General features: G+C 41.6%; 1 protein-coding gene across 1 annotated transcript in view; it reads right to left on the reverse strand.

Annotated features, from left to right (window-relative positions):
* The window catches only part of sspo (SCO-spondin), a 69,444-nt gene that overhangs the window by 17,417 nt on the left and 39,657 nt on the right, over nt 1-12,370 (reverse strand). The window contains 8 exon segments of the mRNA XM_025054676.1: nt 1,446-1,541; nt 2,818-3,032; nt 6,459-6,505; nt 9,363-9,517; nt 9,597-9,724; nt 10,556-10,746; nt 11,684-11,822; nt 11,934-12,050. Coding sequence (XP_024910444.1) covers nt 1,446-1,541; nt 2,818-3,032; nt 6,459-6,505; nt 9,363-9,517; nt 9,597-9,724; nt 10,556-10,746; nt 11,684-11,822; nt 11,934-12,050 — 1,088 coding nt within the window.

Consider the following 12,370-nt stretch of genomic DNA (forward strand, 5'->3'; position numbering starts at 1 on the left):
ATATATATATATATATATATATATATATATATATACAGTATATATATGTGTGTGTGTGTGTGTATACACATAAACACATCTCAAATGATTTTTTCCCATAAGAAATAACGTATGTAGACACTTGATTCCGTAGCGTACCTTATTGAAAATTTCATGCTTTATTTCCATGGTCATCGTACGTTTCTTCTTCTCACTACCATACTTACCACTCACTTTCTCACGACTGTTCACTATTACGAAGAACAATGCACAAAGTAGAAAGAAAATCACCTAGATAACGCAAACACAATACGGGTGACTCGCGGGAGATGCGTACGGAAGTCGACGAACACGCGAAGTGAACGAGTGAGGCGGCGTCGGCTGCTCCAAAGTCTCGGCCACCTAGCGTCGGCATCTGTAAGGGTGCCTGTATCTCAAATCTTTACTCGTATCGCGAAGCAAAAATTAGCTCAAAGGCTTGTTCGTATCTCGGAATACTTGTATGTTGGGATGCTCGTATCTCAAGGTTCCACTGTATATACTGTATTATATATATATATATATATATATATGTACATATGGTATATATATATATAGTACTTGTCTATTTTAACATTACTTTTGGCTTATTTTTTGAATAAAAAAAAAGATATCCTGGGAGAGAAAAGGCAAAAAGACGGTGAACCCGATAACAGGTTCTGATGAATGTTCTTTAAATAATAATTTAAGCGACAAAGCCTTTATAGGTGTGATGAAATATTCTGGTGCGTGTGCATTTCGAAACACACTCCTGGGACTAACTGCTCCCATCTCTCAATCCTAGTAACGTCCCCACGTATTCAACTGTTTCATAGTACCGCAAGACACACTTGAGATACTGATAATGTTCCTTAATTTTACCGCTCAAAACTTCAACCGCCGCTACAGTAATCAATATGATGTGACTGTTTAGCCGACCCCTAAAGAGAGATGGCGAGCGGAGCAGTGGGAGATGTGGACCATCAGGTATTGATCTACTTTGGCTGGAGACTTCAAGAGAAGTACCCCACACATATTTCATAGGAGAGCGCCGCCTCTTGTCTCTTTCTCAGAGTAATTGAGATGTTGCGTGGATAGTACCAATCCGAACCCATTTCCTCGCCTTGGAGAAATATTGTGCTGTTCTGTCCGTTTGCTATAACGAACAATCTAACTTACAGAGATGGATAAGGAGAGAGAAAGTGACAAGTCCCAGGGTCTCAAACTTCTGGCCTGGGGGCCACTTTTGGTCCACAATTTCCCCATATTTGGCCACAATGACAAAAAAAATAACCCAAACCCTTGATGTAACTACTTTTGGATAATACTACCTGGATGAGAATCTCCACAGATAAAAAATGAAGATGATTCCTTTTCACAAACACATTTGTAGATTTATACATCCATTAAACAACATTCCATACCCCCAGGTGTGTATCGTGTCTCACCTCGGCACAGTGGAGTGCGGGGCACCTCAGCTCGCATTGTTTTTTCCCGTTCTCGCATCGACAGGATGTGCAGCTCTCCTCCCACTCTGATCCAGCCTGGCTCGCACACACAAACAACATTTTCAGTTACTGGGCAGACCCATACATGCAGGTACTTTTGTTTTCGCCCCAACAGCCAATTACTATGATGTCTGTCAGAGCAAAATCACCAAAGAAAAACTGCTCTGCGCTGAGGATCTATTCCTCTCGTGAATGTGCTGCAGTTCCTGCTGCTCTGTTGTGTATGATTCAGATTATAAATGCAGTTTATATACGACAACACACAACACAGACTGTATTATATGTTTAGTGTGTCATTTAGCAGAGGGAGTCATTAGGAGAGTTTTTTCTGATGGGACAGATTATCTGAAATGTCTAGTTTTTTATGTCCTTAGCCACTACTACAGAGTTCCATACACTGATAGGCAACAAGAAACCCTGGTGCAGGGGTTTTCAACCTTGGGGTCGGGACCCCACGTGGGGTAGTCTGAAATTCAAATGGGGTTGTTTTTTAAAATGACGGTTTAAAACACTCGCAATCTTAAAAAGCTGTATTCTTTCATTTTCATGAATATAAATTGAGTTCAAATAAAATGCACAAAAATATTGGTGCTAGCGCATTTTGATTGACGGCTGCGATCACCTGACAGCCCAAGTGACAGCTACTGAAATGTCTCTGGGGTTGCCAGAAATTTGTGGTGTCACGAGTCAAAAAAGGGTCCTATCCCACTGCCCTAGTGGGTCTTTAGCCAACTCAAGCCAAAGACGAAGACAGAAAGACATAAAGAGAGAGACCCAGAGAGACAGAGGTGATGGGACAGATTATCTGAAATGTCTACAGTGAGAATACAAAAAAAAAGTCGGGGATAAAGGATCCCAAGAGCCTAACGACTGATGTGAAGAAAGCAGAAGAATGTGACGTTTAAAAGAAGGAAGAAGAAAAACCCCAGACAAGAGAGCAAATGAAAAGGCGAGAGAATGTCCCAAGGAAGACGAATCAAAAGGGGGGATTTGACCTCTTGTCAGTGCGTGATTAATTTTTATAATCTTATAATATCCCCGGTCTTCATAAATAATTCCTCGCAGGCTTGCCCAGTTGCGGTCAGGGTGCTCACTCTCTACGACACCGGCTACATAATTGATGAGGTGGAGCGCTGGAGAGGCATTGTGGTGTAATATGGCCCACAGGGCACGTCACTCATCTTCTAAAAAGGCAATTCTTTATGAGTAAGTAATACAATAGGGGGTGACTGGTGATGGCCATAAACACTGCACAGAAGTGAGGTTCAGACGCACACTACAATAAGCAAGGCATGGTGGGTTATTTATATACCTCTCGCAGAACGCCCCGGTCATGGCAGGGGCAGAGTGCCGGGATGACACACTTGCCCTCCGTTTTCCGATAAAGCCCCTCTTCGCACACGCAGCCCTCACCACCGTGAGTGCAGTTGACCGGAGAGGTGGTGTAAATTTCCTCGCAGCTCCTCTCGCACAGCTGGACATCCTCGGACACCCTTTTCCTCCTCCATTGCTCCCCGTCAGGGCAGGCTGCAGGGAGGAGGGAGTGAGAAGGGAGGCTTAAAAGTCAACACAACAGGGGTGTACACACTATTTTGGCTCGGGAGCAACTATTCAAATGACTAGGCTAAAGTGATATACCTACCCACTAAAAATGTTAAATATATATTTAATCATACAAACTGAACATACTACAACAACATGCATGCAATATATAGTCAATACTACACATTATAGAATTATATTTATATATATTTTTCATTTTGAATGCTTAGGATCTACCAATACATTCTTTGCGATCTACTGGCAGACCGCAACCTACTGGTTGAGCACATGTTTTTGTCAAAGTGCAAAAGAACCTTGATACTTATTATTTTTCTCTATCCCATTGGAATTATAGCAGATGATATGAGTAGATTAAGGTGGTATTTTCTATTGCCTTTGTATTTAAAAAAAAAAGAAACAAAAACAAAATAGCTGGCTAAAGCTAACGAAAGGTCCCATGACATGTGTGTGCATTTGATTCACACCGTGTTTCCTTTCCTTTAATTTCCCCCTTAAACAGATTTGCAGCTTAATCAATTTCAATCATTAATAAAGCCAATCCCTATTCACTCACCACAGTCGGGGGCCATGCACATTCTGGTGCGGTGGTCCGGACCCTCACATGGGGTCCCTGCGTACTGGTGGGGCTCCAGGACACTTCTGGACGAGCTCTGCAGACCTCCGCCACAGCTGGAAGAGCATGGACTCCACTGCGACCAGCCGGACCAGACACAGTCCACTAGAGCGGGAGACAACATCCTTCAGCTTCTATGGATTTAGTGCCAACTTTAGCATCAGTCTGGTTTCCTCCTTTCCACTCATTAACCTATTCAATCCTTACTGAAGGATTCAAATTAGTGACAAATAGGGATGTCCGATAATATTGGCTAACCAAAGTTAATATTGGACCTCCCTAGTGGCAAAATGTGAGAGAGAGTGAAAGCGAAAAAAAATATATAAGCAAACCTAAAAATTATGTCTTGAGTGTACCCTCTATTGGTCCAGTGGAAGAGCTGGGTAATGCAGCAAAAAAGGCTAAATGATGGCAGCCCTTACTTTATTTTGAACCAATAGGTGATGGCCCGAATTGAAAAGCAAAATGGGCTATAATCGGCCCGCAGGCCATAGTTTGGGAACCCCTACTTTGATCTCTTAATGGTTAATCTAATTATATAATTGTGCTATTTAATTGTAAATACTTGGTGGGTATAGTAGAGTCCGATTTGATAGACATACAGTCCGAGTATCACTGGCTAAATGCTATATTATTATGTTGTAAGTGTTTTTTTGTTAAAAAGTAAAAGCCCTATGGGCCATTCCTAAGAACTGAACAGAATTTTTTTCGCCGAATGGATGAAGAAGAAGCCAGACAGCCGTGAGAAAAAGAGACCTTTTAAAAAAAGAGATCTTTTAAGTTGATCGATTATGTTTATGAATATTTTCTCAATATTTCTGCGGTCTCTAAAAGTTTCGGGTTTCTTTTTAGTAGAAGACAAAGTGTTGTTGTCATTTTTTTAATATCCAATGTAGGTAAAAAAGTAGGAAAGGAAGGAGAAGGTAAGTAACTGAGAGAACACCCCCAAAACACTCTGGGTTTTCAGTATTCAAAGTGTCAGTGTCAGGAGAGGACCTATTCGTGTGCATGTCCTTAAACACAGACGAACAAGGAGATCTGTTTCGACTGCAGAGTGCCTTTTCTCAGTCCCGTACCTTCTCTTATGACAACAACCCACTGAGGTTAAAGAGTAGTCGGCCCAAACAGACGTTAAGGAAGCCGCTGTGGTTGGTTTGCACCTTGTTGCACATACATGATTGATTCAAAAGAAAGTAGAAAATCTTTTGGAAAAAAAATCTGTTAAATGTACTGCATTTCTGACAGTTTTATAGGACCAAGAGAGGGCGACATAATATGCGTCTCAATTTCGGCTGTCAAAGTGAACACATGAATCGCATTAATTTATTTAGGACATTAACAGACTGAAGTTGTAGCATTTTAGCGAGTCGGCTAAAGGGCGTGATTTAAATATCCAATAATTCTACGGTGAATTCACCTCGTTCGCTGCTGTAAAACAGAGTTGACACCCAGGCCGTCATTTACACACACTGTGGGGAAACTTGAAACCTAAAATATAAACTCAAATTCTAGTGTTGTTTCAGCAGTATGTAGAAAAAAAAGAATTGTCACATGTTGGAATGAAGACAATTCTGATTAACTGTGAATAATAACGGTGACAATTAATCATGATTAATCATGATTAATCCACATCTAGCTTGTCATGTGAACTAAAAAGCTTGATAGCAAGCTTTTAAATATCTCAAGAAACTTTGTCAAACTTAGAACAAGCACTTGACATAAGGGAGGACCTCACTACACGTGGGGTCTGGCCCATTCACTGGAGCAGAAATGTCCTTTTCACCGGCGCATTCACGAGATAAGGGAGTGAGCGGTAGAGCTGAATGCTAACAGCAGTTATGAGCGGGATGCTAGCGAAGGGTTAACTTTGTGCTGACAGCTGATTCAGACTTTCTCTGTGCATCAAAGCATTGTGTAAATTATTTAATATTATGAAATATTGGCACATATTTATACTGCTGCCTTTGTGCAAGGGTGAACTGCAGTACTGAGTAGGCAGCCATGTTGGACTGCCCTGTGTTTACATCAACCCAAACCGAATCTGAAAACCACTAATGTTACAATGATGAATGAAGGCAATCACATGATTTTCTAAACTCTACTTGGACACGAAATGGTGACGCAAGGGATATTCCATTAGAACATGTGACCTTACCAGATGAGAATCACTATAAAGGCGCTATTCATCAAATCAGGATGTAAGAGTGCAGTCCGATAGCTAAACTCCAATGCTCAACTAAACTTTGCACAACACGCTGTAAACAGGCACACTATCGCCTCAGCAACGACAGCTCACGGAAGGCCGAAGAAGAAGAAAAGAAGGTATTGGACTGATATCAGTATCAGCAGATACTTCAAGTTGTAGTATCAGTATCAGACATGAAACAGTTGTATCAAGCCCTCCCTAGCTTTCATGGCTATGTTCAGCTAATTTTGACTTAGTTTATTACAGTATATAAACCGTACTTTGGGGCTCATTTTGTATGATAAGTCGTGATAAAATCATATCATATTGTGAGTCGATGTATTGTGAGTGTATCGTTACAACACTTTAAACCTGCCTTGCAATTTCTTTGATTCATTCCGAACCCAAAAATAACATTCGTAGGCCGTGATGTGTTTGCCTGCTGCGCGGTTATTTAAGCCAACTGTTGGTGCAGCTGTTACTAAGTATAGTAAGGTTCACATGTCGGTAATTGTCATGACAGGTCAACCAAGCTGCTGCTTTCACGCCATGTGAAGCCCCAGAGATGCAGCTGTGGTACAGCATCACTCACCATCACAGTTCTCTGAGGTGCAGTTGAACACTCCACCTTGGCAAACGCTGGAGAAAGTTGTGAGGAAAACAAAGCAGGAAAAAGAAAAAAAAAATGTTTAGAATATCACGTGACACAGGTGGCTGCACAGTATCAAAACAGAAAGTTGAAATAACTGACGGAACGTCTACTGCGCCCCAGACTATCTGTTACAGAAGACAACACGATACAACAGCGAATTGTTTTGAGTGCACGTCGCCTGAGACACCGAGTGCTCGGATTTCAAAACACGTTAATAATCAAAGGCGGGATCACGTAGCATTTCTAATTTTAAAAATAGAAGCTTGCATCGATCAGTCCGGTTAGTGTTGGAATATTTAATGTCTGATATTGAATTATCTTGTTTGGTTGCAGTTAGAGAGTAAGAGGTGACAGCACAAAAAGGACTGGACCTGTTTGATTTAAATCTATCTGTAGGCCTCATGATAAATTGTAGTCCCTTATTCCCCCCAGTAGGGGAATCCATAATGAGAGTCTCTACAACTTACACAGGCTGCGATGGGAGGCATGTGGTTCCTCTGGGACTCAAACCCAGAACCTTCTACGTGTAAGGCAAATGTCTAAGGTGTCACGGCTTATAACGACCAATCATCATGAGCATAGCTTTGTTTGTTTGAAACGAAAGGCAAACAACTCAGGCAAAGGCAAAGGATCATCGGATGTGTACGGGAGTTATTTCAATGATCACATAAGCAGATACGGATGGTGTTTAAAAATGTCCAGTTTGGAAAAGTGAACCTAGCAAGTCACGAACACCTGATTCACCGTGATATACTGCACCGTTTGATTTTACCAAGCTGTTTGCGATTCACAGAGACTAAAATAATCAGACTGATCTGTGTGCGCTAGTGCAAAGATAGGATTTTTCGGCGCCACAAAAACCATAGTGTATCACAATAATAAGCTGATGGGGATTTTTCGGCAACACAAAAACCATAGTGTATCACAATAATAACATTATGTGGTGTAATTGAAGACACATTACAGGTACAGTTTAGTACTTTTTTTAAGTTTTTAAGTGATCAAAAAAGGGGCACATTTCCTAATAATAAGTACATTTTCAAAAAAGGGGCACATTTCCTAATAATCAAGGCTCAACAGACTCATCTTTCTACAAGCCAAGTCAGGCATTACAACACAATACTAAGATTATTAATAAAGGACATTACTGTCCGTTTCACGCGCACACTCCATCTTCCGCCGTAATATAATTGGGTGCCTGGAAAAACAGTAGTGCAGTAAAGGACAAATGCCAGAGGACATTAAACCCCTGAAGATAATTCGAGAGAGAGAAAAAAAAAATGAAGCCATCTTACTGCCAGTGTCTCATAATAACAATAAAAACACTGTGTATGAGGTTTTCAGTCGGGGGTCAGACCATGTTCTCTCAGCAGAAAGGGTCCATAAATCCCCATTCACACCATTAAAAATACATTCAATTTTTATTCTGCAGTCTCCTCTGTCTGCCGATATTTATCGGGTCAAGTTTATTTACAGTTTCGCTGTCCTCTCCGAACAATCCTCGCTTTAACATGCCCTCAGTGTACTATTTATAGAACCCTAGCACGACCATTTAAACACATGGTCAACCATCCTTATTACATCCCCCTCGCTGTTTTCGGTACTTTCATCACCCCGCATGTAAAATGTATGAAGGATTAGGGGCATAACTCTAAAATCAATAAATGCGCTTCACTTCAGAGGCTGAAACCAACATACATAAAACATTTCTCAAGCTGGAAGAGGACGTCGTATGACAGTCTGCTTCATAGGCAGAATTTTCATTGTACTGTGTTTTTCTTGATAACATAAGATTAAGATGGTACGCTATATTTTAGGAGTTAAATGGTTAATCCAATATTTATACATATATACAGATATAGGTATATATTTTGGTATAGACACACACATATATACATACCAGAGGTGGAAAGTAACAAATTACATTTACTCACATTACTGTAATTGAGTAGTTTTTGTTAGTAATTTGTAATTTTTTAATTCTACTTAAGTACATTTTGACTCATTTTGAGAATTTTACTTCGCTACATTTGAAAAGAACCCGTTGCTGAGTAAAAAAATTAAATGTGAGGATAAACAATCTGCGTTAATTGAAAGGTATAATGTAGCCAGATAACGTTGACTACGACAGGCGCTGCTATCCTGTCATTGGAAAATGGCTAGTGCTGAACAAAAAATGGATTTTGAGGATTGCCAAGAGGGGAGCTCCGGTGGAGCAGAGGACTCAATAGGAGTCAATAACTTTATCATGCGATGCAAGTTGTGCTTGCCCCAGCGGACGGAGCTGTGGCAGTCGAAACTTCCACATCAAACCCGCGAGAGCATGTAGCAGTAAGTAGGGTATCTGTCCCAAACGTTATGTTTATTGTTTGGTCAAAACCTTCCTCCGTTCAGCAAAATGTGCCTTCTTGATATCGATTATTGTCGCTTAGCTTAGCATCCATCCTGATAGCTTAGGTTTCAGTGACGTACAGCAGTGCCTGAGCACAGTCAGAAAAAATACAGGATACTTTGGAAAAATAACATGGCTACATTGCAGCCACAGTATACATTTCTATGGACTATTGGGTTGGGTGATGGTCTACCACAGGCACTACTAGAGAATACAGGATACATTGGAAAAATACATGGCTACATTGGGTTGCATGATGGTCTACCACAGGCACTACTAGAGCTTGAATTATAATCCCCCCCAGGGCACATGATACAGCCTCTGAGTTATGATAGCTAGGGCTAATTTGGCAGGCTAGATCCAAATAGTGAATACGAATACCAGTGTATATGCTCAAAGCATGTCCCTGTTGGCTAAATCAGCCCGTGAATGAATGGTGTGTGGACTTTTACCATGTATTGCAGTGGTGCTGGATGGCCGTTCCGGGGGCTATGAGAGCTTCTGTGGTCTCAGCGGTGCTAACGTTCAAACTTTGGAACCCAGTCGGCAGGGAATGCGCCAAACAGGGACAGTCGGTGTGGGGTATGCATGACCCTTTGTACAACACCTATGAGGGGAAACAGAGAAACTGTAAAAAAAACTTTAAAAAAAAGTGGCTATACAACATGCAAACACTGATTCCAGACCTGTCCTGGAAGGCAGGTACACCCGGGTGTGCAGGGACCAAGTAAACATTGGGTGTCTGGCCACAGGTCTTCGCACGTGTATGGACAGGAACCGGAACACTCACTGAACACCTGCCCATGTGGACACTCTGGAAAAAAAGATTAATTATTCTTATAATACTCTATTTTACTCATAATTAAGTATTTTTCTAAATACAGGGGGTCTTCGACTTACGTTGGAATTCTGTTCCTAACGCGCAATGTAACTCACATACTATACATAAGTACCTATGTCACTTACTTATGCTAACACAGTGGTAACATCGTAATCTAGCACATGAAAACATCAGTAGAGTCCAACTTGAGTTTAGGAGCCATAATAAAGGGCAAAAAGTTCCCAAAATACAAATGAAAGAAAGCTAATGTAGCGCAATCGTGACAATCGTCCGCTTATTTTAAAGTCGTACGTCAGAATGATACAACAATACTTTCTTGATGAGAGATGGCGACGTAACCACGAAACACCGTAGGTCGAGGACATCATAAACCGAGGTCCTCTTGTTATTTAGTCTTATTCACATTGAAATACACAGATCTATTAAAAGCCTAATTGCGAAAAACAACATTTTTATAATTGTATTACTGCGACTAGAAAATGCTAACACAGTAATTGTGCTCCAATGACGTTCATGCTTGTGTTACCCGGCAGGCAGCTGTTGGTGTTACACACGGTATGCTGTTCAAGCGGACCGGCACAGGGCGTCCCACCAAGCTCTGGTTTTCTGAGGACTGTCTTGTTACGCATTGAGGATCCACCGCCACATGTGGCGCTGCAGTCGCTCCAAGGAGACCAGTGGCTCAACAAACAGCCAACTGAGGATGGGAAATAAGGTTGTGTTATAATGTCTCATCCTCATCTCTATGAGCCAACCAATAACAGGTGAGATCATTTCGAGAATGCTCCGTGTCTAGACCTGGACATGGCGGCAGGTCACAGCTCTCCATCTGTTCAGTGTCAGCACAGGGAGGACCACCCTCTTTGTCCTGGCACAGGCGGGATCTTGTCCTCTGACCACGCCCACAGGAAGTGGAGCATGTGCTCCACGTGCTCCAGGGCTCGTACACTGGGCAGGACAGGTTGGTGCACACCAGAGTGCCATTTTCACACACACTGAATGTAAAGGTTTAAGAGATAAAAGTTTAAAAGTTTCAACCAAATGTTGGTGGATGGATGGATGGATGGACGGATGGATGGATGGATGGACGGATGGATGGATGGATAGATAGATAGATAGATAGATAGATATATAGATAGATAGATAGATAGATAGATATATAGATAGATAGATAGATAGATAGATAGATAGATATATAGATAGATAGATAGATAGATAGATAGGTAGGGTGGATGGATGGATGGATGGACGGATGGATGGATGGATGGACGGATGGATGGATGGATGGACGGATGGATGGATGGATAGATAGATAGATAGATAGATAGATAGGTAGGGTGGATGGATGGATGGATGGACGGATGGATGGATGGATGGACGGATGGATGGATGGATGGACGGATGGATGGATGGATAGATAGATAGATAGATAGATAGATAGACAGATAGATAGGGTGGATGATGGAAGGATGGATGATGGATGGAGGAAGGATGGATGATGGATGGCTGGATGGAAGGATGGATGATGGAGGAAGGATGGATGATGGATGAATGGAGGAAGGATGGATGATGGATGGATAGATGGCTGGATGGAGGAAGGATGGATGATGAATGAATGGCTGGCTGGATGGATGGAAGAATGGATGGATGGATGGATGGATGGATGGATGGATGGATGGATGGATGGATGGATGGATGGATGGATGGATGGATGGATGGATGGAAGGATGGATGGATAGATGGATAGATAGATAGATAGATAGATAGATAGATAGATAGATAGATAGATAGATAGATAGATAGATAGATAGATAGATAGATAGGGTGGGTGGATGGATGAATGGATGGATGGCTGGCTGGATAGATAGATAACATTTTCCTAAAAAAAAAACGACCTACCAAGTATTACTTCTAAAAAAAAAAACGACCTACCAAGTATTACAGTCGATATTTAGCTCTTGTTTAGGTATGTATTCCAGAGTCCCATTGCCTGATGGGATGCCGCAGCGACACTCCGGAATAGGCACACAGTGACCGTCCTGTAGCAGCTGTCCTGCTGGACACCGACAACCTGAAAAAAAACAAAAGCAGTCATGATGAAGGGAATAAAATACCAGAGTTAAACACAAAACTATTTCATTCATGTCAACCTGCTGCTTGTATTAAGGAGTCCGGGCGTTACCTGCGTGACAGGCTCCTTGCAGACACTGAACATGATCCCACAAGTCAGCGCAGGTGCGAGGACACTGATTGGCACAGCTTTCGTGGTAGGTACGTCCCCTGTCTTCGCAGCGCTCACCTGAGACAGAGGGGGGAAATCCTTTACAATCTGCATGAATAAAAAGGATGAGAAATGTCCCTTTGGACAGGATTAGCATTAGTGGACTATGGAAGAGATTTTTTAGGCAGTAGTAGTTGGGCAATAACTATTGAGAATGACATTTTACTGCAGATACATTAAGGCTGATTTATCTGAATTTTAAATACCAACAGACACTGAATATGATTTAACTATTGTAAAGTAAGTTTGTATATTTCAGTCTAGTTGTACTTGATGCATTGGGAGGCTTAAAGAATCCGAGAAGAGACAAACAAACTTTATGATTGATTTTCTTTTAA

The sequence above is a fragment of the Cynoglossus semilaevis genome, chromosome 3 (assembly GCF_000523025.1).
Source record: "Cynoglossus semilaevis isolate Cse_v1.0 chromosome 3, Cse_v1.0, whole genome shotgun sequence".
NCBI classification, from domain to species: domain Eukaryota; kingdom Metazoa; phylum Chordata; class Actinopteri; order Pleuronectiformes; family Cynoglossidae; genus Cynoglossus; species Cynoglossus semilaevis.